Consider the following 25,046-nt stretch of genomic DNA (forward strand, 5'->3'; position numbering starts at 1 on the left):
CCTGGTTTGGGAGTTTTTCCCCTTGTGCAAAAAAATCCAACCCAGTTTGGAGTTTTGCCCCTTGTGCAAAAAAATTAAACCCAGTTTGGGAGTTTTTCCCCTTGTGCAAAAAAATTAAACCCAGTTTGGGAGTTTTGCCCCTTGTGCAAAAAAATTAAACCTGGTTCGGGAGTGTGCAAAAGGAGCTCGTGTACTTATGGTCCAGTGCTTCCCCAAAAAGAGGGTTACGGGCATTTCCCCCAGTAGGCGAAGCGCCAGGGTCGTGTGAACCCAGCATTCTCAACCCAGAGCCTTGCCCCGTTGCCCACCGAGGCTCCCTTGGTTTGGGTGGGGGGGGGGATCGCCCCTGCAGCCTTTCCCTTCGCCCTCCAACGGCATTGCACGGCGGTTCCCATCCTCCCCAGCCGCCGGGAACGACGGGAGTTGCAATCCCGCAGCCAGCCGCAGAGAGAAAAGAGGTGGCTGGGGAAGATGGGAAGCGGACCCTCCCCGGGGCGGCTGCTTGCAGAGAAGCGGCACCCGAGCTCCGCCCGCGAGAGGCGGGCAACGTCCTCCGTCCCGCCCTGGGAAAGCAGCTGCGGGCGATGGCGGAGGCGGCTGCAACCGGGCGAGCGCCCCGCTTCTTCCAGCGGCTGCCCAAAGTGGTGAGAGCCGCCCGGGGGCATCCCTGGAGTGGGGAAGCTGCGGGTGGCGGGTCGGGGGGTCTCCAGGGAAGGGGAAGGAGCTCGGGGAGACCCCAGCCGAGGGTCCCCTTGCCCCCCGCTGGACTGGACAGGGCAGCTGAGCCTCCAGCTGCTTGCAATGCGTGGGGCACCCAGTGACCATCGGGAGGGTCTCGGGGGTTGAGCATGCTTCAGAACCTAGCAATCTTTTAATTGAAGGAGTATATGAATCAATATCAGCTCTTTGCTTTCATTATGAATTGCTTATGTTACTGAAAGGACCCCTGGAGGATTTAGAGCAGTGTTTCTCAACCTTGGCAACTTGAAGATGTCCGGACTTCAACTCCCAGAATTCCCCAGCCAGCATTCGTGTATAAACAATTCAGTGTCTAGGACAGTGTTTCTCAACCTTGGCAACTTGAAGATGTCTGGACTTCAACTCCCAGAATTCCCCAGCCAGCATTCGTGTATAAACAATTCAGTGTCTAGGACAGTGTTTCTCAACCTTGGCAACTTGAAGATGTCTGGACTTCAACTCCCAGAATTCCCCAGCCAGCATTCGTGTATAAACAATTCAGTGTCTAGGACAGTGTTTCTCAACCTTGGCAACTTGAAGATGTCTGGACTTCAACTCCCAGAATTCCCAGCCAGCGAATGCTGGCTGGGGGATTCTGGGAGTTGAAGTCCGGACATCTTCAAGTTGCCAAGGTTGAGAAACACTGCTCTAAGTGGTGCAGTGGCCTAGAGGTGGGGCTCTGCTGGCTGGGGGATTCTGGGAGTTGAAGTCCGGACATCTTCAAGTTGCCATGGTTGAGAAACACTGCTCTAAGTGGTGCAGTGGCCTAGAGGTGGGGCTCTGCTGGCTGGGGAATTCTGGGAGTTGAAGTCCAGACCTCTTCAAGTTGCCAAGGTTGAGAAACACTGATTTAGAGCATACGCAAGGTGTAACCTAATTCAGCTTTTGTTAAAATTGCTGTCGAGAGAAGCTCCATTGTAACCTAAAGGCGCCAACCTCATAGATAAAACTTCTAAGCGAATTGCCAAGCTTAGCATAGCAAAGTAACAAGTGGATTTCTGCAAAGCAATCTTGCTGGTAACTTGAAATGCGTGTTCAGCTTTCCCTAACAAAGCTCTCTGCCTTATATGCCCCAAAAAAGTATTATTTCTTTCCTCTTCTAAGGTCCATTGTTTTCAGTGCGCTGAGAAAAATCGTGAGGTTTGCGTAGCATGAAATAATGTTTCTAACACTATGACGATCTGTAAAACTATCAGAAGTTTGACAAAAAGGTGTTTTTCCACGGATGATGAGGCTCACACCTGTTTTTTTTTCTCCCTCTCTACCTGCTCTGTTAAGGTGGGAGACAAAAATGCCATCAAGTCTTTTTGCTTTCTGCAGAAAATTAAAAAAAACAACTGATTATCAGTAGCCTCCTGTTCAGAGTTTCATTGGAATGACCAGATTCTGAGCTGAATTCAAAAACCTTACATTACTATTTATAATTGTTAACTGATTAAACCGATATTTGCTGTTGGCTTCTGCTGTGATAGACTGCTAAAAAACCATTTATTAAGGGACTAAGCTTTGTTATTTGGTTTCTGTTTATATTATTGAGTAGACTGTCAGAAAGGAGTTGCTTTCTAATGGTAATCTTCATACCTGGATGGCATTAACTGCAAATGTTATCTCGCTGCTGTGTCTCCGCTTTCTATTCTTGGTTTCAAAGCTAGGGATGTTCTTGACAACCTAGAAGAAATTGTTACACGGAATATCAGGGCCCCATAGATAAAGGAACCAAAGTAGGGAGTTTTCCTGGCTCATTGTAAGTTGTAAATTAAATTGTAAATTTAATGAATTTATATGCCGGGCGGCTTGCATAAAAACAGCTAAAAAAGAATACAAAAGGAAAGAATAAAATAGAGAGAAAGCAGGTTAAAAAACACATCATGCACTCAATTTTAGTGGGGCTGGACCTCAGTTATGAGGTCATACACCCATAAAGCACTTTTAGATGAATGGATTGTAATTCCCAGCGTGGCTGGCTGGGGGATTCTGGGAGTTGAAGTCCATACATCCAAAAGTCAACAAGTTTGAGAAATGCAGTACTAGAAAGTTCACTGGGAGTAGAATTAAATGCTTCTTTTTTTTAGGGAAAAGATCAGCGTGGAGAACTCCCGAGGGGGCAAATTCTCTTCCCGGGACTCTTCCAAGGAGACAAACCCCTTTCCCTTTCCGTTTTAGGAGCTCCACGCCCACTTAAATGGCTCCATCAGCGCTGCCACCATGAAGAAGCTGATGGCCCAAAAAACCCACCTTCGGATCGGAGAGGAAATGGTCGTGATTGACAAGGGGTCGAAAAGGACTCTGGAAGAGTGAGTCCTACTTCAGGGGCACCTTGGAGACCACGTAGCTGGTCCTCAACTTAATGGCCACATTTGGGACGAGAAGTTCCATTCCCAAGCAAGACGGTCGTTAAGTGAGTCGTGCCGTTTTTTTTGCCACAGTTTGTTAGTCAGTGAATCACAGAGTTATTAAGACAGTGTTTATTAAGAGAATCTAGCTTACCCCCCCCCCCCACACCTCCCAATTGATTTTGCTTCTCTGGGGATGGCTGGGACGGTCACAAAAACGATCATAGGACACCACAATGCTGCAACTGTCGTAAATGCAAATCGTCCTCAACTTACGATGATCCATTTAGTGACTGTTCAAAGTTACAGCGGCAAACGCTGAAAAAAGTGACTTGTGGCTGTTTTTCACACTTAACCACCACTGCAGCATCCCCCAGCGTCCTGTGGTTAAAATTCAGACGCTTGGCAACTGACTCGTACTTACGACGGTTACAGTGGCCCGGGGTCCTGTGATTCCCCTTTTGCGACTTTCTGGCAGGCAAAAGTCAACGAGGAATCCGGATTCACTTAACAACCTTGTCGTTAAGTTACCAACCGCAGTGATTCACTTAACAACGGGGTCAAGGAAGGTCTTAAAATGGGGCAAAAACTCACTTAACAACTGTCTCGGTTAACAACATAATTATCTTGGGTCTCCATTGCGGCCGTAAGTCAAAGACGGCTGTTTATATGCTGGTTGCTGTATGTTTCCCAGCTTCTGCCCGTTGCTGTGGTTCTTACACATGTTTGTCCATGCAGATGTTTCGACATGTTCCAGTTCATACACCAGATGACCAGCAGACCCGAAGACATATTAATGGTAAGGTATTTTGAACCCAGATCCCGGGTTAACCTTTGAAAAGGCCCCTTTGCTGCTCCATCATTGGCTTTGGTGGGGGAAGGTCTCTCTCGTTTTGGATAATGTTGTGTTTATTACATTGCACCCTTTGACTATCACTAAAGTGTTTGTACCTGAGGATTCTTGACAAATGTGCCTTTTCATGTTTTTTATGTACACAAGAGAGCATCTGCACCAAAGATAAATCACGCTTGGCCAATAAATTAGTCTATTCCAGTCCAGTCTATGTTCTCTATTTTACTCTATATTCTACTCTATTCTATTCTATTCTCTATATTCTATTCTATATTTTCTATTCTATTCTATTCTCCTATTCTATTCTATTCTGTTCTATATTCTCTATTCTAATCTCTGTTCTATTCCTATTCTATTCTCCTATTCTATTCTATTCTATTTTCTATTCTATTCTATTCTATTCTTCTATTCTATATTCTCTATATTGTCTATTCTATTCTCTGTTTTATTCTATATTCTATTCTCCTATTCTATATTCTCTATTCTCTTCTATTCTCTATTCTATTCTATTCTTCTATTCTATTCTATATTCTCTATTCTATTATCTTCTATTCTCTATTCTATTCTTCTATTCTATTCTATATTCTCTATTCTATTCTCTGTTCTATTCTATTCTATTCTCTTCTCTATTCTCTTCTCCTATTCTATTCTATTCTCTGTTCTATTCTATATTCTCTATTCTATTCTCTATATATTCTATTCTATTCTATTCTATTCTATTCTATTCTATTCTATATTCTCTATTCTATTCTCTATATATTCTATTCTATTCTCTATTCTATTCTTCTATTCTATTCTATTCTCCATTATATTCTCTATATTCTCTATATTCTCTATTATATTCTCTATTCCATTCTATTCTCTATTCTCTATTCTATTCTCTATTCTATTCTATTCTCCATTATATTCTCTATATTCTCTATTATATTCTCTATTCCATTCTATTCTCTATTCTCTATTCTATTCTATTTTATTCTATTCTATTTTATTCTATTCCATATTCTATATTCTATTTTATTATATATTCTCTATTCTAGTCTATTCTATATTCTCTTTTCTATTCTATATTTATTCTCTATTCTATTCTGTTCTATATTCTGTTCTCTATTCTCCTATTCTATTTCTATTCTATCGGTTGGGGGTACTCAGAAGAGCCGGTAGAAGAGACATCGTAGCCTCCTTTGAATCCATCCCGGCCTATTTTTATTTAGGTAACCAAAGACGTCATTCGAGAATTTGCTGCAGATGGAGTCAAGTATCTCGAACTAAGGAGCACGCCCAGGGAGGAGAAAAGCACAGGTAACTCTCCTCGGCGCTTCTCCAAGTCGCCTCCTCTTCCTGAAATGTCCTCTCGGCTGGCTTTGAAGGAAACCATCTCCAGAGGTACATCTCCAATGTGTTCCTTGTTGGCAGCCGGAAATGATCTGTTTTCCCTCGTTTGCAGGCATGACCAAACGGACCTACGTGGAAGCTGTCCTTGAGGGCATCAAGCAGAGTCAGGAAGACGGACTGGATATAGATGTGAGGTACGTTAGATCCTCAAGAGTCCAGTTTCACGTTGCAAAATTGCTTTGTTTGGGGCATTGAGTGAAACCCAGGATGTGTGTTTTTCAGCGACTACGGCTGAATCGTAGCTTACTACACTTAATGCCCAAGTTGACCAGTTGGTAACACCCAATTCCCAGCGGAGACTGGACGGAACCCAAACTAGATGCCCCCCTATTTCTTTCCAGCGGGGAAATCCTCATATTGCATTTCATCTCCATTTGCTTTTAAAAAAAAACCATTTAACTGTTTATCGTGTGTCCAAAACCAAAATATTTCAGAGGCTAAGGGTTGAAGACCCTTGGCCTCTGAAATATTCAGAAATCAATTAAAAATTTCAAATTTAAAACTGTTGTGGCCCGCCAGCGGAGCTGAACAGCAGATTCAGACAGGGAGGGAGGGAGGTTGGGGAGGAAGATGGGCCAGTCCTGGAGTCTGGGGAAGGCTCGGATGAGGGCTCTGTGTCGGAGGCAGAGAGGGGGACCAGGGACGTCTGACAGTTATCAGCTGCCTTCGGAGTCAGACATCAGTGAGGCGGAAGAACAGCTGGAGCCTGTTCCCAGTGTGCGCATGCGCAGTGTTGCCAGTTGAAGGGAGCAGCTAAGGAACAGGGGTCGACTTGGGAGGAAGGCCACAAGTGGACGGTGAATGGCCCCTCCCAGGGGAAATAAAAGAGGAGCGAAAGGGGAGTGGAGTTTGCAGGAGGGAATTAGTCCATTCCTGCATTCTCGCCAAGTATTGCGGCGTCTGAAAGATATCAGCCTGGCCGCTCTCCAAACCTGATCAAGGTCGGTATTGGTGAACTATCTTGAAAGGCTGCGGGAGAGGAAAGACTTTGCTGGAGAGGAATTCGCTGTCAATGAAATAAAAGGGGGTTTATCGGGACGGGGATTCGTGGCTTCGTGCTGCTGGGGAAACCTCGGCCGGAACGAAAACTTCCCCGCTTCCTTGGTGCTATCCCTGGCTTTTCCAAGTTCCCAGTGAGTGTTTTTTTTTTAATATACGTTCCAGGTTTCTCGTCTCGGTGGACAGAAGCAAGGGGGCAGCTGCGGCCAAGGAAACCGTGAAGTTGGCGGGGGATTTTTTGCTCTCCACCGACGGTGTGGTCCTTGGTCTGGACCTGAGTGGAAATCCGAAAGTAAGCTTTCTCAGAAAGTAAAATCTTAAGCGACAGGCGGGGTTTATTTATTCATTTATTTTTTGGACAGGTTCTGTCAGATCATTATTTTATGGGGCTGTACTTGATCTTTTCTCTTATCTTGAAGGCGGGGCGTGCCCAGGACTTCTTGGAGCCCCTTCTGGAAGCCAAGAAAGCTGGTTTGAAGCTGTCGTTGCATCTCTCAGAGGTAACGGCTTGGATGCCGGCCGAGCATCCTTCTGGGTTTTCGGGTGAGAAGGTTCATTAAAAGGGTTTGAGCACTGGACTGGTCACCCCGAGAAAGCTCTGCGCTTCGTTGGCTCACATCTGTACACGGAGAGAGATCACCAGGGCATCTTCTAGATCAGGGGGGGTCACCAACCTTTCGGACCTCCGGGACCACTAAATTCATAATATTAAATCCCGCGGACCACTAATATGATCTGCCTAATGACTGGCTGGGTGGGTGTGGCGAGGTGGTCATGTGATTGGGTGGGTGTGGCCAACTCAATGTCACGTTGAGGGGTGCCTTGCCAACCTCTACTCGCCACTCCGCGCCTGCCCGCCCGGGCTCCTTAGGGCCCCAACAGGGAGCAGTTGCTGGAGTTAAGCAGCCTCCAGGAGAAAGAGTTGGCAAAAGAGCTCAGTTCAAATTGGATCTGACTGAGAAGGAGGCTCAGCAGAAGCACCTCACTGAGGACTAGGAGCATAAGCTTTCCAAGCAGAGGGAAGACCTCTGGAGGGAGTACAAGGCCAGGTGCCGGCGCCTGGAGGCTCAGCGGGCTGAGATGGTCAGCCAGTTCCAGGCCGTGATGCAGTCCCACTGGAACGAGGCCCTCCGGCTCTTCGCCACCAGTGGCTCTTCCTTCCAGCCTTCGCCCAAAGCCCCCCACCAGGAGGTTGAAGCAGACCCCAAGTCAGAATTTCTGCCCCCCTCCGACATGTACAAAAGGACACCGAAAGGGGGAGACTCTACAGCAACACTTAACTCATAAAGCGTTGGCATGTCTGTTATCAAGTTGCCAGGATTTCCTAATAAGTGACTGGTTTTCTTTTGAAACTTGGCTTAAGGCTCGTGAATTAATTAGGGCATCTTTCGGAAACCTGACAACACAAGCGTCCATTGCACTTATCCATCCCAGGTGGGCCGTAGTTTGAGGACCCCTGATTTAGTGCAGTGTAAAAAATGCCAATAATTTTTCTGCAGCCCACGAAAATTTCCTCACAGACCACCAGGGGGTCCACCAGGGACCACCAGTTGGTGATCACTCTTCTAGTTGGTGGACTAGATTGAGAAGTAGAAGATCTCGAAGAAGGCAAAGGAGTAAGTCACACAGTGCCTAGCACCGATGATGTTGCCTAGCTGGGTCATAAAACCTCACAACACGTCTTCATTTCCAGATCCCAAAACAGGAGGACGAAACTCGGCTGCTTCTGGGTCTTTCTCCCGACCGAATCGGACACGGGACGTTTCTTCAAACATCAGAATTGGCCACGCAGGATCTGGTGGATCTCGTGAGGCGAAAGAGGATACCTCTAGGCAAGGAAAGACTTGGGGCGGAAGCTGGGCGAAGGGTGTTGGGTCGGCTGGGTGGGGAATGATGGAACTGCGTTCCACTATTTCTATTAGGGATAATTACAGGGAATTATGAGGGGGGGCAAATTCAATGCTTAATACTGGATGTAGTAACTGCAGCAAGAATCATATACGCACAAAATTGGAAAAACAAAAATGCACCAACAGAAGAAAATGTGATTTTAAAAAAAGGTATTAGAATGGACAGATTTACAAAAGAAATAAAGAACGAAGAATCTGAGTGCTACTTAGTATGGAATTTATGGAACAAATGGTTAGAGGAAAGATGTAAAGAATAAGAAAGCATTAAAGGGAAAAAAGATTTAAGAAATTGGAAAACGATCTTAAAGCTGCATAATTAAGAAGAAGGGGGAAAAAATGTAAGATAGATTGTATATAAAATAGTAAAGAATAATAGTTGTCAGAGGAATATATGTACATAGAATGATATGAGATGTATAGAAATAAGTACATTGAAAGAGTAATGGGTATAGAAGAAATATAAGCATAAATTACCATATGAATAGATGAAAAATGTGTGTGTGTGTATGTATATATATATGGATATGTATATATGTATGTGTATATGTATGTATATATGTGTATGTATATATGTATGTATATATGTATGTATATGTGTATGTATATATGTATGTATATATGTATGTATATATGTGTATGTATATGTATGTATATATGTATGTATATATGTGTATGTATATATGTATGTATATATGTATGTATATATGTGTATGTATATGTATGTATATATGTATGTGTATATGTGTATGTATATGTGTATGTATATATGTATGTATATATGTATGTATATATGTGTATGTATATGTATGTATATATGTATGTATATATGTGTATGTATATGTATATGTATGTGTATATGTATGTATGTATATGTATGTATATATATATATGTATGTGTATGTATATGTATGTATGTATGTATGTGTATATGTATATATATAAATGTGTGTGTATATGTATATGTATATTTATCAGCACAAATGGAGCACACACACACACACATATGCATTCATACATACATAAATACATACATAACATATACATATATACATAAATGCATACATAACATATACATATACATATACATAAATACAAACATAACATATACATATATACATAAATACATACATAGCATATACATATATACATATACACATATACACATATATACATACATACACATACACGCACATACATGCACATACATACACACATAGATATACATACATACATACATATATGTATACATGTACGCATAAAAGGAGTATAATGGAGGCTTACTGATGTGGAAATGTTGCAAAGATGATATTTGTGTTTAAAAAAATGGGGGGGACACACCCTGTTGAATAAAAACATTTTTTTAAAGAAAGGAACCGCACTCCCCACTCCTTCTATTGGGCAAGCTGATATGTTGTGCTAAGAAAAGCACTATTAGGAATTGGAGGTCACTTTGGGGAGGTGTTAAGTTTGAAATGCGGGCTGGGGAATTCTGGGAGTTGAAGTCCGTCTATCTGGAAACTGCTGAAGTTGAGAAGTAATGAACTAAACTGGCCTTTTTTTTTTTTTTACCCACCTGTTTTTGTGGACTGGCTTTTATACTGCACTAAATCCCTGTTTTGCCCCCCTCCAGAACTCTGCCTGACGTCCAACCTGAAAGCGGAGACGGTTCCCTCCAGGGCGGAGCACCATTTCGGATTCTGGTACCGCCTGGGTCATCCCGTGGCCCTTTGTGTAAGGGGTCTTTGGGTTCTCCTGGGGACACGGCAGGGCCTTCTTTTGGGATGCTACGGGCCCCGCATGGCTGCCTAAACTCCTCCAGCCCTTAAAAAGAACCCAGGCGTTTGCTCGAGGGATGCTTGGCGCTCTCTGAAATTGGCGGTTTTCTTCCAGACGTTTCATGAGCCAAATTAGGTCACGCCATCCGTGCTAGCGATGACCAGTACTGACTAGCACTGGTGACGTTACCTAGTGTGGGTCATGAAAACGTCTGCAAGAAAACAGCCCAGCTCAGAGAGCACCAAGGACCCCACAGTCTCCTCCTCCTCTCCTCACACCCTTCTAGCACTGATGATGTTCCTTAGTTGGGTAATGAAATGTCTGAGGATAATCACCAAGCTCAGAGAGCGCTAAGGCCCGTAATCGTCATTGTTGTCCTCTTTGTTCTGGTCCTCCTCCTCCTCCTCCTCCTCCTCCTCCTCCTCCTCCTCCTCCTCCCTTCTAGCACTGATGACGTTCCCTAGTTGGGTCGTGAAACGTCTTCAAGAAAACAACCCAGCTCAGGGAGCACCAAGGACCCCACAGTCCTCCTCCTCTCCACACAACCTTCTAGCACTGATGATGTTCCCTAGTTGGGTAATGAAATGTCTGAGGAGAATCACCAAGCTCAGAGAGCGCTAAGGTCCCATACTCGTTGTTGTTGTCCTCCTCCTCCTCCTCCTTTCTTCTAGCACTGATGAGGTTACCTAGTTGGGTCATGAAACGTCTTAAAGAAAACATCCCAGCTCAGAGAGTGGTAAGGACCCCTCGTGTCCACCCCGAGCTACCTACACTCTCCACCTTTAGGAGTTTTCTTTGCTAAACCCCCCTTTTCTGCACCCCCCCCCCCAAAGAAGGAAGGTCTGGCTCCTCATAGTTTTGTCTCCTTCCTAGACGGACGACAAAGGCGTATTTGCTACCGAGTTGTCCACGGAGTACCAGCTGGTGGCCGAGACCTTCCAGTTGTCCGACGAGCAAATCTGGGCGCTCTCCTCCCAGGCCATCGACCACGTCTTTGCCTGCGGCCACACGAAGACGAAGCTGAAGGAGCGATGGCGGACGCTGAAGCCGGTCCTGCTGCAGGGACGTCATTGAGAGGCCCCCGGGACATGCGTGGTGGGATCCGTGGAGGGTTGGATCGACACAGGTGGTCCTAAAACTTACAACCCTCCCTTTAGCAACGGTTCAAAGTTGCGACGGCAACGGGCATGGGCGGGCGGTCCTCGGGTTACGACCACAGTTGTGCCAACACCCAAATTTTAGGTTGCTAAGTGAGACACGGGCGGACCTTTGTCCCCTTTTTGCGACTTCCCTTGCCACGCCGGCTCTGCGGGTTCCTTGCCGTTGTTCAGTTAGCGCCACATTTGTTAAACGAAAAAGCGAATCACGTCACACACACACACACACACACACACGGGGTGCTGCGACCGTCGTAAACATGACTCAGTTTGCCAAGAGCCTGAATGTTGATCGCGCGACCGCGGGGAGGCTGTGTCAGTCGTTAAGTGAGGAAAAAAGGACGTGTCCTTTTTTTCCAGTCCCGTAGTAATTTATGAACTGTGGTTAAGACGAGGACTGTTTGTACTTAAGGCCCCGTTCCTCGCTCTTAGGACCGTCGTAGCATCCCCACGGTTAGGTGGTCAAAATATGGGTTCCCTCTCTTATTCTTGGGGCGAAGAGGAGCTGTTGAATGCTTGTAGCTCTCTTAAACAATAGCAATAGCAGTTAGACTTATATACCGCTTCATAGGGCTTTCAGCCCTCTCTAAGCGGTTTACAGAGTCAGCATATCGCCCCCAACAATCCGATAGATAGATAGATAGATAGATAGATAGATAGATAGATAGATAGATAGGTAGGTAGGTAGGTAGGTAGGTAGGTAGGTAGGTAGGTAGGTAGGTAGGTAGGTAGGTAGACAGACAGACAGACAGACAGACAGACAGACAGACAGACACAGAGACAGAGACAGAGACAGACAGATAGATAGATAGATAGCAATAGCAGTTAGACTTATATACCGCTTCATGGGGCTTCCAGCCCTCTCTAAGCGGTTTACAGAGTCAGCATATTGCCCCCCAAAACAATCCGGGTCCTCATTTTACCCACCTCGGAAGGATGGAAGGCTGAGTCAACCTTGAGCCGGTGAGATTAGAACCGCTGAACTGCAGATAACAGTCAGCTGAAGTGGCCTGCAGTACTGCACCCTAACCACTGCGCCACCTCGGTTCTTCTAGAAACAAAGACTACAATATCCACAAAATGAGAATTTAAACTTCCCCCTCCATATCTTTGTATCTCAGCGGCCTCCGGATTCCGGAGGGAAGATGGAGAGACGGATCCTTAACGCTCCCCGGTTCTAAAAATTCTGCGGGTAGCCCATCCGGGCCCTGGAGTTTTATCATTTCCCTGTCTTTTTATCACTTCTATTAGTTCCCACATTGTTACTTTTCCATTTCATATACTTTTTTAAGTTTTCTGGGACGTTAAATAAATCTATGGGGAAAAAAACTACACAATATATGGAAGAAATTGGGGCATGGTGGCTGAGTGGCTAAGACGCTGAAGCTTGCCGATCAGAAAGGTTGGCAGTTCGGCGGTTCGAATCCCTAGCGCCGCGTAACGGAGTGAGCTCCCGTGACTTGTCCCAGCTTCTGCCAACTTGGCAGTTTGAAAGCAGGTAAAAAATTCCAAGTAGAAAAATAGGAGCCGCCTTTGGTGGGAAGGGAACAGTGTTCCATGCGCCTTTGGTGTTTAGTCATGCCGACATGACCACGGAGACGTCTTCGGACAGCGCTGGCTCTTCGGCTTTGAAACGGAGATGAGCACCGCCCCCTAGAGTCGGGAACGACTAGCACAGATGTGCAAGGAGAACCTTTAGCTTATATGATACAGAGAATAAATCTATGGGGAAAAAAACAACACAATATATGGAAGAAAACGGTCCCCAATTCCGAATGTCCCCTCCCTTTAAAAGTTGGGGTTTTCCTCCAACACCTTCCCAGTTTTGCCCTCCCCCACCCACCCAATCCCCCTCCCAAAGTTTTCGAAGAGAAAAGCTGGCATCCAATTTAGCCTGGCCTGCTGGAGTGACCTGGGAACTGGCAAATTTAATAAAAGTCTCCAAAGTTTTACAGGAGATTCCCGTGGATTTTCTGTCGTTCGTTCGTTCTTTTCTTCCCTTGCTTTTCAGGAAGTCCAAAGCCAGTGACGGTCGCACACTGCAAAGGGCCAAAGAGAATGATATAACAGGCAACAGCCGGGAAACTAGAATCGGTAGAAAAATACGGGTGGTCCTTGAGTTATGACCATAAGGGAGGCCGGAACTTTCTGCCGCTACGCAATGCGATTCCTTAAGTGAGCCGTTATATCAACCGGACCCAATTTTATAAGCTTTTTCTCCCCCTCCCCAGTCATTAAGTGAATCTCTTGGTCATTAAATGAAACCAGCTTCCCCCTATTTTGACTCTGCTTGTCTCAGCCCCCTGGGAAGATCGCAAAGGGGGGAATCACATGCGATTGTTGTAAATGGCATACAAGCGCACTGCGATGGTCATAAGTGTGAGGACCAGTCGTAATCCCCTTTATAGAGCAAGGCTCTCCAAACTTGGCAACTTTAAGACTTGTGGACTTCAACTCCCAGAATTCCTCAGCCAGCATGGCTGGCTGAGGAATTCTGGGAGTTAAAAGCCCACAAGTCAAAGTTGGCTGAGGAATTCTGGGAGTTGAAGGCCACAAGTTTGGAGACATTCCTGGCTTAGAGATTAGCCACGATTGGGGCCTTCTCGCCAAGGTGCAAATGAAGCCTGGGATCATCAGAAGGTGTCTTTCCACCCATGAGTGATGAAGAAGATGGGAGGCAGAGAAGAAGAGGCCCTCACTGACCGAATGGTTTCCCAGCTGCTCTCCAAGGATTGATGGAGTTGATCACGTTGACGTAATTAATCCACTTCTGATTCCAGGCACGGCCTGGTCCTGGAAAGGAGAACCCCAAGTTTTGCTACGGATCCATGTGGAATATCCAGGTAGTCTCCAAGGTGAACGTTTCAACCTCCCACCGTGGTTTTACCTGTCTCCCGAGTCCCATCAATGATCATTGCTCCCCGCTGTTTAATCGCTTCTCTCATGTAACCGTAGTTGTCTACAATCTCGAGGAGAAGAAAGCAAATTAACTCCCTTGTGTTGGAGAAGAGCCATTTTTTTTAAGAACCAGTTGTTTAAATAATAGAAACGGGAACCAAGGTGGATATTTTGATACTTCCTCATAATAAACCTGGTGGAAAGGGGACAACCCAAGCTTTGAAGAAGTCCTTCAAAGGTTCTACTGCTTCTCTTTAGACCCACCCATCCTGAGGTGAGCTCGGGAAAAGCATCTCCTTCAACAATACCGGGTTCATGTCTTGATCCTTCACACCACAACTAAGTCAAAGAACATGACACCGCGGAGCTGGAGGGCTACGGTTAGCTACAATGTGGTGCAAAACTTGGGCTGTTGAAGATCCTTCTATGTCCCGCCTGCTCAAGGCAGAATCCTTGGACCTAGAACGGGGGCGTCAGCTCTGGAGCCGCATGTGGCTCTTTCCTCCCTCTGCTGCGGCTCCGTCACCGGTCGGCGCCACAATTTTGAAAGGTGGGGGAGGAAGAGAAGCACAGTGCGCCAGGAGAAGACTCTATGGCAAGGGGAGGGTTTTCCAGTTGTCTCCACAATTGATAGGGCTCTCGGTTATGACAGGTAGAGGAGAAAGGATGCCGCGCTAGGAGGAGACTCTATGGTGGGGGAACTGAACTTCCGGTCAGCTCCAGAATTGAACAGGGGGCTTCCGGTTAGGACCTTTGTGGCTCCCGGTGTTTTCTATGGGAAACAGGTCCAAATGGCTCTTTGAGTCTTTAAGTTAGCTGACCCCTGACCCTCTTCTGATGCAGTGTTTCTCAATCTTGGCCTCTTGGAGTTGTGTGGACATCCAACACATCTTGAAGTCATGGCTGGTTGAATTCTGGAAGTTGACGTCCACCTACCACGGTGTCTTCAAGTGGCCAAAGTTGAGAAACACTGGTCTAATTTTTAACCCAACACGGTTGAATCTTCCCACTGGTGTCCAGTCCTCTGGGCCTTGGAACAGTCTTCTCCAATCGGGAGCTTCAGAGGTGTGGATCTCCCATCTCCCATCACTCTCAACCAACGTGACTGGGGATTCTGGGAGTTGAGATCCGGGGGAATCTAGAGTTGAGGGAGACTGCTCAGCTGCTTCTAGAGGTTCAAGAAACCAACCCCCCAAGGAGGACGAGGAAAGGCCAAGACTTACAGGACTGGGAAAGTAGAGGTTCGGAGGTCTATCAGAGGTGTAGTCCGGAGCAATGGCGTAAGGAGGAATGAGTGGTCTACGGGAAACAAAACAGATATGGGATAAATGGTATAGATGGATGGAGGAAAGAAACAAAAAGCAATGAAAGAATATAACAATACTCAAAAATAATAGTTATGAGTAAAACAAGAGGGTTAAGATTGGTGAAATCAAACCAGGACAATAGCTGGCATATAGACTGTAGAACGAAAGAGAAAAAAGGAAATGATATGAAACTAAAATGTGTTTGTGGAAATACCATCCCCAAGAAAACATAAACTGGGATTTGAAAGAGACACCTATAACAATAGAAAAAGAAAGGGAGGGAAGAAGGAAGGAAAGGAGTGGAGGGTGGAAGGGAGAGAAAGAGAAGGAGAGATAGTAGGAAAGGAAGAGGAAGAGCGTAGGAGAGGTAAGGGAAGAAGAAAGAGGTAAGGAGAAGAGGGTGGAAGGGAGAGAAAGAGAAGGAGAGATAGTAGGAAAGGAAGAGGAAGAGCGTAGGAGAGGTAAGGGAAGAAGAAAGAGGTAAGGAGAGGTGGGTGGGAGGGAGAGAAAGAGAAGGAGAGGAGGGAAGAGAGAAAGAGAAGGAGAGAGGGTAGGAAGGAGAAGAAAGAAGGTAGGAGTAGGGGAGAGGTAAGGGAAGGAAGAAGGGGAAGGAGAGGAGGGAGGGAGGGAGGGGAGAAAAGAAAAGAAAGAGAAAATAAGGTGGCGTTACAACAGGTGCGAAGGATGGTAAACAAAGCAATCCAAACTATACCTTATAACCTTTTAAATGGAATAACAAAAGTATAAGAATGGCAAAGAAAAAGAATAACTAGGTGAATGTATACCTATAATTGTATGCAAGAGAATAAACGATAGTAAGAATATAAAGCACAATATAGGTAAACAATATTTGGTTATAAATAGCTAAGTATAAATAAATATAGAATTGTACATAAAAATGGATAACGAATAAGGGGACCATGAATGCAAGATAGAAACGTATAGAAGGGAAAACACTAACTGCAAAGAAACCGATACGGAACTGCTGTATGATATATGATGGAACTTCTTGTTCGTATGTTGTTTTAAGTCATGTGTCTGTTTCTGTTGATGTGTTTATGTGTTTAAAATAAAAAAAAATTAAAAAAGGAAACAAAACAATGACAAAACCCCAAAGGTCCATGGGATGTTAAAATTCCCACTCTTTTTCACCAAAACCAACCTATTCGGACAAACCCAAGATCTAACAAGAAATCCCAATCCTGATTCCACCCAGCCGGCCCAAAGGATGAATTCGCTAAGATATGAAACCTGGCCACCAAATCAGGTCCTTTTCAGCATCCCCACAGCAGGTGGGACCATCAGCGAACTCAACACATTTGCTGGACACCCACAGGGGTCTCCAACTGTGGCAACGTTTAAGACCCGTCGACTTCAACTCCCAGAATTCCCCAGCCAGCCATGGGGTAAGCAGACGCAACTCTAACCTGTAGCAGCAATAAGCCATCTTCTATCCTTGGCTGGCCCTGTATGTGAATTGGGATGCCAGTGGGTGTGTTTGTGTATGTCCACCCCATTGCTAAGAGCAGTGATCTCACAATGGATTGTACCCAGGGCTGCCTAAGCATTGTGGCCCGAGATGTGGACCACCGTAGGCTGGGGTTAATCTCTCTACTAAAGCACAACATTTTTAAATTTAAATGACTGAAGAAACCTGAATTCTACCATTCTCCAATGGGTGTCTCCTTCCCTTTTCTTTGTTTTCATTCCTCTTTCCTTCCTTTCCCTTTCCTTTCGTTCCTTTTTCCTTCTCTTCCCTTTTCCTTTCCTTTCTTTTCCCTTTCCCTTCCTTTTTTCCCTTTCCCTTCTTTCCTTTTCCCTTCCCTTTTTTCCTTTTGCTTCCTTTTCCCTTCCCTTTCCTCTTTTCTTCTTTCCCTTTTTCCTTTCCTTTCCCTTTTTCCCTTCTCTTTCCCTTCCTTTTTTCTTCCCTTTCCCTTCCTTTCCCCTTCCCTTCCTTTCCCCTTCCCCTTTCTCTTCCTTTCTTTCCTTTTCCCTTCCTTTTTTCCCTTCCTTTTTTTCCTTTTCCCTTCCCTTTTCCTTTCTCTTCCTTTTTTCTTCGTTCCCTTTTTCCTTCTCTTTCCCTTCCTTTTTTCTTCCCTTTCCCTTCTTTCCCTTTCCCGTCTTTTTCCCTTCCCTTCCTTTCCCCTTCCCTTTTCTCTTCCTTAATTTCCTTTTCCCTTCCTTTTTTCCTTTCCTTTCTTTCCTTTTCCCTTCCCTTTTTCTTTCCCTTCCTTTTTTCTTCTCTTTCCCTTTTTCCTTTCCTTTCTCTTTTTTCCTTCCCCTTCTTTTTCCCTTCCCTTCCTTTTCCCCTTCCCCTTTCTCTTCCTTTTCCTTTCCCCTTCGCTTCCTCCTCTCCTCCTTCCCTTCTTCTCCCCCCACCCCCCAACCCTTCCTCAGGCTCACAAGGAAGACGGATTTCCTGTAATAAAAGCCTGGGGATGTTTTCCTCCCCTGCTAATTTTGTCTCTTTTTAAAGCTATTACGAATCGTCATGGACCTCTCGGCTCCAGCACCAGAATCTGCGGCCCATCCAGCCCGAGAGACGGTTTGAAGAGCAGGTGCTGTTTAATTCATGCCACCCAAAATGCCCTTCCCCGCCTGGCTTCTAGGCCAGGAAGCGTCTTCCCGACACGAGACAAAAGACTGAGAGTTGAGTTCTTCAAAAGCCGCAGAAGAGAACAAGAGAGAAGGACGTCAACCATCACTGGTGGGATAAAGCCAACCTCGGGCTTTGCCCTTGCTAAATATATTTGCACACGGATTGTTTTTCAAAACAGACATTGATAAGATAAACACTGAAAAGGCTTGTCGGCGGCTGGCATTAAAAACAGCAGTAACAATTCAACTTTTAAGGGCAGACAAGGCGGCTTCGGACAACACCTGAGAAGCAATGGAGATACAAAAAGCTTTTGTTGGAAAAGGAAAGGACCATTCTCGTGCCAAGAGCTCGGGAGGGATAGAGGTCGTCCTCATCCTACGTCCGAAAATAGGACCGGAACTTGTGTTGCTAAGCAATGCAGTTATTAAGGTGAGACATCAGGTTGAACCATGCATGACTTTACGATCGTTTCCCATCGTCATTAAGCGAATCGCATGGTCATTATATAGATCTGGCTTCCCCCCATGACTTGGCTTGTCCCAGTAATTCCGGAGCGCCACAAATGCTCAGAGTCTCAATTATGTGACCGTGGGACACTGCGACAGTTGTTAACTGCGAGGACTGCTCATAAGTCCCTTTTTTCCCCCCCCGCACCGTCGTAACTTCAAATGGTTTCTACATGAATGGACGTGAGTCAAGGGCTGCCTGTATCCCGCAGGCAATGAACTCCGCGATTGGAGACGATGCAATGTGTCCACACGGAATAAAAACGGAACTTTACGATAAAGGAGAATTTCTGCAGCTCGGGGTTGAAAGGAGGAATCCTTGGTGCTCTCTGAGCTTGGTGGATTTCTGGTAGACAGACGTCTCGTGACCAACTGGGTAACGTCACCAGTGTTACAAGGGAGTGGGGTTTGCAGGGAGGAGGAGGAAGAAGGAAGAGGACTGTGGGGTCCTTGGTGCACTCTGAGCACTGGTGTTTTTTTTAGACGTTTCATGACCCAACTGGGTAACATCATCAGTGCCAATAAAGGTGAATAAATTTGTAGCTCAGGACTGAAATGAGGGGTTCTCTGATCCTGGTTGTTTTCTTGCAGACATCTCATGACCCAACTAGGTAACACCATCAGGATTAGAAGGGAGTGGGGTTTGCAGGGAGGAGGAGGAGGAGGAGGAGGAGGAGGAGGAGGAGGAGGAGGAGGAGGAGGAGGAGAAAGAGGGGGGAGGAAGAAGGAAGAGGAGGACGACTGTTTGGTCCTTGGTGCACTCTGAGCACTGGTTTTTTTTTTAGACGTTTCATGACCCAACTAGGTAACATCATCAGTACCAATAAAGGAGAATATTTGTAGCTCAGGATTAAAATGAGGGATTCTCTGATCCTGGTTGTTTTCTTGCAGACATCTCATGACCCAACTAGGTAACACCATCAGGATTAGAAGGGAGTGGGGTTTGCAGGGAGGAGGAGGAGGAGGCAGACTATGGGGTCCTTGGTGCTCTCTGAGCATGGTGGTTTTCTTGCAGACATCTCATAACCCAACTAGGTAACACCACCAGGGCTACCCCCAGCAACCAAACTTCGGAGAGCACCTGCAAACCCCACTCCAAAACAAGAGTTTATACATTCTTGGCCACGTTGCTCCTTTCGTGGCTGTTATGGAAGCCCTTCGTTCCATCCGGGCCCCTGGGTAAACGTAGGACCCCGACGGGCAGTCCAGCAGGGGCGGCTATTTTGACGCTGGGCTCTGGTCTGCCCGCGGGGGCCTTCTCCTGGGCCAGAGTCCGAGCTTGCCGCCGGCGTTGGACCCAGGGGCTGCTGGAAGGAGTGATGCTGCTGTCCGAAGAGTAATCAGCCGGCCATTTGGACGCCTCGGGGCTGGTGCCGAGAAGGGCTCTGGCGTGCTCCGCCAGCGGGGACATCCGGGAGGTTTTGCGCAGGGAGGAAGGGCTGTTCCAGGGACTTGACCTCGGGGAGACGTTGGGGCTCAGGTGGTGGTTGGGGTAGGCCGAAGGGCTCAGCCTGTTGGAGGAGCTGCTTCTCCTCGGCCGGGGAGAGGCCGGGTCGCTGTCTGGATCCGAGGAGCTGTTGGCCGACAAGTCTTCGCCCACGTCTTGAAGCTCCTCCACTCTCCTGTTCATCGAACGGCTCTTGCCCGGATCCTTGGCGGAGTTTTTCTCCGCGTTCTTCTCCTTGGCGACTTTCTTCTTTGGAGGCTTCGTCCCGATGAGGATGACCTTCATGGCGGTTTTCTCCGCGACGCAGAACGACTCGTGGGCTTTGACGGCGTCGTCGACCTCTTCGAACTCGACGATGGCGCATTCTTGGGTCCCCACCGGGCTGTAGCGGCCGCTGAACTTCTTGACGTCCGCCGGAAGGTCCCTCCCGGGTTTGAGAATCCGGACGGACAAGATGGCCCCGAACTGGACGAAGGCCTTGAGGAGATGCTCCATGACCTTCTCCCGGACTTCTCCGTTCTCCTGTCCGTCATCCGGAGGGCGCCGGTCTTGAGCTGGGGAGATGTCGTAGACCAGAAGCATTCGACTGGGGAGGTTTTCGCTCGGGAAGACGGGGACCGGCGTGCTTCGGCGGACTTTCCGTCCATCTTCATTCATTTCCAGAACGTCGGAATATTTCAGAGCGTAAGCCGTGGTTCTCCAATCCCGGGTCAGCTGTTTGATCTGGAAAGAAAGAGGAGGCCATCTTGAGCAAAAGACCAGAATCATTCACAGATGCCACAGACGGGCATCAAAACAACAACAACAACAACAACAACAACAACTATATATAGGACTATATATAAAGATTATTAATAACAATAACAATTATCATAAAAACAAAACTATATACAGTTAAATTTTAACTAATGGGGGGAAATGCTATGATATAGGATATAATTAAATAAAGAAAGGATAAGGATAATAAATTATATACGTGGAGGATTAGAAATCTTTGGTCTTAAATATTATGGATGCTTAGCTAAAACAGAATATGAGGACTTAATGTTAATGGAGGATTTTATAAATAAGTAAATGAAATGCCAGCATGTGGTGGTTATGGATTGAATCTTGGTATATTTAAGGATGAAGGATGTTTAAATAACTGTAGTCAAATAAAAGTGGAGGTATGATGATGCTAATATAGTAAATATTTGAGAGTTAAGACATTTGAATTAATATGAATTATATTCGATGACGGTGGAAGAGATGCACAAAAGCCTTTTGTAGCCAGCTGATATACTTTTTACAACATATGTTTGTTTTGGAAATAAATAAATAAATAAATAATTTATTAAAAAAAAAAAAGCCCAAGCCCAAAATTAAAAAAAAAAAGAATCTGGCCAACTAACAGTCCAGGGAAATGAGCGGGAGATAAGAAAGGCATTGAAATTGGGCTGGATTTCGATCTGTTGTGGGCACGCAGGAACTCGTGACAGATGACACATTTGAACCCTCCCTCCTGCTCAGCCTGGTCATCTCCTACGGTTCTTTTCTCCCCAAACCACAGGCCGCAGAGCTGTGGATCCTCCAGCGCTTGCCTTTTTGAACGAGGTGAGCAACTTCACACTGATGTACCCCATCTTGTTCCGCCGGATGTGCTTCAGGAGAAAAGCGTCTTTTTCCAGGTTGCCATCGGAGAAATAATATTCTACCTGAGCCACCAGCTTCAGGATCAGGTCGCGCTCGGGGGGCTTCCAAGCAGGGGATGAGTCATCCCCGTCATTCTCGCTGGGAAAGGGGAGAAAGAAAAGAAGAAGAAAAAAAAGAGAGGATAAGGATAGCCCAGGAAAGGAACGAATAATAATAAACAGATCAGGCTCATGTGGATCCGTTCTCCGTAACAAATGTAGAAAAGATTACATAAAATGGACTGGCAAAATAAATAAAAAACGTATGTGTGGTTTTCCTTTCCAGGAATCTGTTCCTTTCCACATTCCTCAAATGTTGCTCAACGTGCTTCGATGGTGTTTTCAGGCGTGAAAACAGTCTGCAGAATTCAGCCGGGCTTCCAGCAGTGAGCAGAAAAACAAATATCTCTCTCTCTATATTTAATCCAAACAAATTTCGCTCTGGTCTCTGGGCATCCCGAACTCCCAAATATTTTTGGAACAATCGCTGTCTTTTGCAACGAACGGTGCATCTTTAAAAATAAAATACAGCGTGCCTAAAAAGTGTGGGAAGTTTGCAAAAGGAACATTTTGACCTGGGAAGGAAAGGGAATTAAAGGCATAAAACAACTAAAGGGAGGATAGGAGGTAATCCTCAATTTACAACGATTTTGTTTAGTGAAACTTTCAACAGTGTGGGAAAAAAGAGACGCATGATTGTTTCTCACTCCACTATTGCAGTATTTTCCATAGTCGCAGGATGAAACATTGGTTCGCTTGGCAACTAACTGACTCGTATTTATGACGGTTGCAGGGACCCGGGGTCGTTCTGATCCCCTTCTGTGTGACCTTCAAAGCAGGGGTGAGTTCCGGCAAACACTACTGCCGGTTTTCTCATGTGCCCGCTGCGCATGCATGTGCAGTCAAATTAAAATTGTTCTGCGCATGTGCAGAACCAAAAAACAAGATGGTGCCGCTGCATTCGCTGGCTAGGGAATTCTGGGAGTTGAAGTCCGGACATCTTCAAGTTGCCAAGGTTGAGAAATACTGAGTTAGTTCCTTCTCACACCTTGGCCTCTTTCAAGAAGGGTGGACTTCGACTCCCAGAATCCCCCAGCCCTTCAACTGTCCAAGAATGAGAAAGGCTGGAGAATTCGGGGTGGGGGACCCACAAGCTTTGGCTTAAAGGAGGGAAAAGTCCATCTCCCCCTCCCAAAAAAGAAAACTCCAGAGCAGCAGCTGAGTCAGACGGATGGTTGTTGAGCCAGGGGGAAGCTTTGCCGAGAACCAGATGTGGGGCAGGGCAGCTTATGCTCCTCCCCAGTGTCGGATTACAGATGTTCCCCAGCAGCCGAAGCACCTCCTGCCCGCCCCAGTGCCAAGTCAGCAGGAGAGCCCCTTCCCGGCATGGTTCCTAGGACTAGTGGGTGGACAGGGGTGGGGTGGGGATGGGACCCTCCTTCCCGGCTGCTTGCCCAGCATCTGGCTCAGGAGGGAGAGGAGGGGGCCAAGGAGGGCTGTTGCAACATCCGTCCGAATTTGCAACAGGCGAGCTCTCGGGCCCGGCCCAGCCTTGGCACAGGATGCCCACGTGGGCTTGGATTGAGGATATAAGAGGGGAGAGCCTTGAAGGGGTGGGGAGGAAAGCCCCCCCACCCCCAGCCCATTCTTCCTCCCTCCCTGCAACTCGGGCAGAAAAGATGCTCTCCTTTCCCAGCTTTTAAACCCAACAAAAGATATTAAAATGTCAGAAACAGAATTTTGTTTCCCAGCAGGATTGTAGGCAGAAGAAGAGTCGGCTGAAACGAAAATCTTTTCTCCTCCTTGCAAAGGGGGAGCAAAGAATCAAACCAGCTCTTCCTTGTTGTTGTTGTTGTTTCTGCCAATGACATGGGGATGCCCAGCGTCTCATTTTCCTGGGCTACTCCTCCCCTAGAGAAAATACATACCACCACCCACCACCTCGGGGCCCATATCCTAGAAATGGCCAGGCTGGAAAGAAAGATGCCAAGGGAAACATCCTTCTTTCTGAAGGGGCCTGTTGGTTTCCTAAGAGCATGGAAGCATCGGTGTTTTTCAGCCCAATATATAATGAGATAAATAGAGACGGACATAGATGATGCCAGGATGTGTCATAAGTAATTCCCCCCCCCAAAACCTTTATAATTTTGGTCGCTAAATGAGTAGCAACCATATACTTGCTGAGCTACCATGGGACACGGGGGTGGGGGGCTCCCTTTTTTCTTTTTAACAAAATGTACCCTCCCTCTAATTTCCTTGCTAGTCTCTCTTCCAAACACCGATCCAGTTTGACCCAATCAAGCTTTCCAAAATCTGCCAGGATGAAGCTAGAGATCCCAGCAGCTGGGAAGCTTCCTTGGGGGGGTGGGGAAGAGAAGATGGTTTGACAACAAACTGGGTTAATCCAACTCTTGTCTGTTGGGTCTCTTGCTCGGGACCTCTAGCTAAGGCAGCTCCCTCTGATGGAGATCCCATCCGGAAAGGATCTCCCTGCAGAGCTGGGGGAAAAAAACCCCAGACCTCGTGCCAGGAGGGGACTCCAAAGCAGATCAGAAAGGGGACCACAAGGTGAGCAACCAAACCCGGATCTTTTGATTGACAGGAGGTCCCTTGGGACTTTCTCCACCAGCAGAGAGGAGGGTCGTGCCCAGGCTGCCCAACTCAGAACGACACTCATCTGGCAGCCCCTCGGGCATTGAAGCAGACCCCTCCCCACGCATACATGCACCCCCCTTCCCCCCCCCCCCCGGCAGCCTCGTAGCCCATGCTGGATTCTGGCTTCCGGGGCTGCATCTCCCCTTTCCCTTTTTGCAGTGGGCGGGGGGGCTCTTGGGGACCCACTCCTCTTATTCCAAGGCTGCCCTGGCGGAGCAAGAGGGGATCCCCTCCTCCCGGGATTTCCCCCCCCCCCACTTCCCTCCATCGCTGGGCATCCCCGGGATCCAAACGAGAGCAAGGCGCTAGTCCCTGGGATGCCCCTTACCTGGATTTGTCCCCTCCAAAGCCGCCGCTGCCCCGCCCGTAGTCGTCTTCGCTGCAGCTGCCGCCGCCCGGCGGGCTCGACCACCGCGGCTCCTCGTCCTCCGCTTCGGCTACCCGGATCTGTACCGCGGGCTCCGGCTCCGCCATCCTTCTCCAGCCCGGCCTTGGCGCAGCGGCTCCCTCCCTCGGCTCCAGCCAGCCAGCCAGTCCACCACCGCCTCCGCCTCCGCCTCCGCCGCGCTCCTCCTCCGATGCTGGGCAGGGCTGGGGGCGGCGGGGCAAGCGGAGACCTCCCCTCTTCTGCACGGGGGAACGCCGCGCATCAGCCCTGCCTGCCGGGCGCAAGGAGGGAGGTGGTCCCCGCTTTGCGTCCTTTGGAGCCAGCGGAGTCCAGGCTTGGCTTGCAAGGGGGGGGGGGACGGGACTGCAGCCTTACAGAAGGTCGAACCCAGCGGTGGGCAATTCAGAGCTGGGCTTGC

The 25,046-nt window shown here is 47.1% G+C and overlaps 2 protein-coding genes across 4 annotated transcripts; one reads left to right on the forward strand and one right to left on the reverse strand.

Moving 5' to 3' along the window:
• The first annotated feature begins 557 nt into the window (after window positions 1-557).
• Window positions 558-22,010, forward strand: MAPDA (N6-Methyl-AMP deaminase). 3 transcript variants are annotated; one of them, XR_015695409.1, is made up of 11 exons: window positions 558-644; window positions 2,902-3,032; window positions 3,810-3,870; window positions 5,136-5,223; window positions 5,369-5,450; window positions 6,481-6,607; window positions 6,735-6,815; window positions 8,009-8,147; window positions 9,856-9,956; window positions 10,875-11,127; window positions 21,872-22,010. XR_015695409.1 is itself a non-coding variant. In XM_087703981.1 (10 exons), exons 1-10 carry the CDS (start codon window positions 585-587, stop codon window positions 11,073-11,075), a joined length of 1,071 nt encoding a protein of 356 aa, XP_087560107.1. In that variant the 5' UTR covers window positions 558-584; the 3' UTR covers window positions 11,076-11,851. The 3 variants fall into 3 exon arrangements, 2 of the variants coding, with proteins under 2 accessions (XP_087560107.1, XP_087560108.1); XM_087703981.1 differs by lacking the exon at window positions 21,872-22,010 and having other exon boundaries at window positions 10,875-11,851; XM_087703982.1 differs by lacking the exons at window positions 558-644; window positions 21,872-22,010 and having other exon boundaries at window positions 2,902-3,136; window positions 10,875-11,851.
• On the reverse strand, window positions 18,063-24,746 carry LARP6 (La ribonucleoprotein 6, translational regulator). Its single transcript, XM_087703980.1, has 3 exons — window positions 24,569-24,746; window positions 21,496-21,685; window positions 18,063-20,638 (listed from the first exon to the last, which is right to left on the reverse strand). Exons 1-3 carry the CDS (start codon window positions 24,712-24,714, stop codon window positions 19,577-19,579), a joined length of 1,398 nt encoding a protein of 465 aa, XP_087560106.1. The 5' UTR covers window positions 24,715-24,746; the 3' UTR covers window positions 18,063-19,576.
• Between the last annotated feature and the right edge of the window lie 300 nt (window positions 24,747-25,046).

Source organism: Thamnophis sirtalis, unplaced genomic scaffold, assembly GCF_051295495.1.
Source record: "Thamnophis sirtalis isolate CommonGarterSnake01/CBP01778 unplaced genomic scaffold, rThaSir2_p1.2 scaffold_2, whole genome shotgun sequence".
Lineage (NCBI taxonomy): Eukaryota > Metazoa > Chordata > Lepidosauria > Squamata > Natricidae > Thamnophis > Thamnophis sirtalis.

Excerpts from the sequence above, each read along its gene's own strand:
- MAPDA (XM_087703981.1), top strand. The coding sequence starts at position 585 with ATGGCGGAGGCGGCTGCAACCGGGCGAGCGCCCCGCTTCTTCCAGCGG. Across the intron at positions 3,033-3,809 it reads TCGAAAAGGACTCTGGAAGA|ATGTTTCGACATGTTCCAGT; the intron begins GTGAGTCCTACT and ends TTGTCCATGCAG. Across the intron at positions 9,957-10,874 it reads GTCATCCCGTGGCCCTTTGT|ACGGACGACAAAGGCGTATT; the intron begins GTAAGGGGTCTT and ends TCTCCTTCCTAG.
- LARP6 (XM_087703980.1), bottom strand. The coding sequence starts at position 24,714 with ATGGCGGAGCCGGAGCCCGCGGTACAGATCCGGGTAGCCGAAGCGGAG. Across the intron at positions 21,686-24,568 it reads TTTGGAGGGGACAAATCCAG|CGAGAATGACGGGGATGACT; the intron begins GTAAGGGGCATC and ends CCCCTTTCCCAG. Across the intron at positions 20,639-21,495 it reads TGCTCACCTCGTTCAAAAAG|ATCAAACAGCTGACCCGGGA; the intron begins GCAAGCGCTGGA and ends CTTTCTTTCCAG.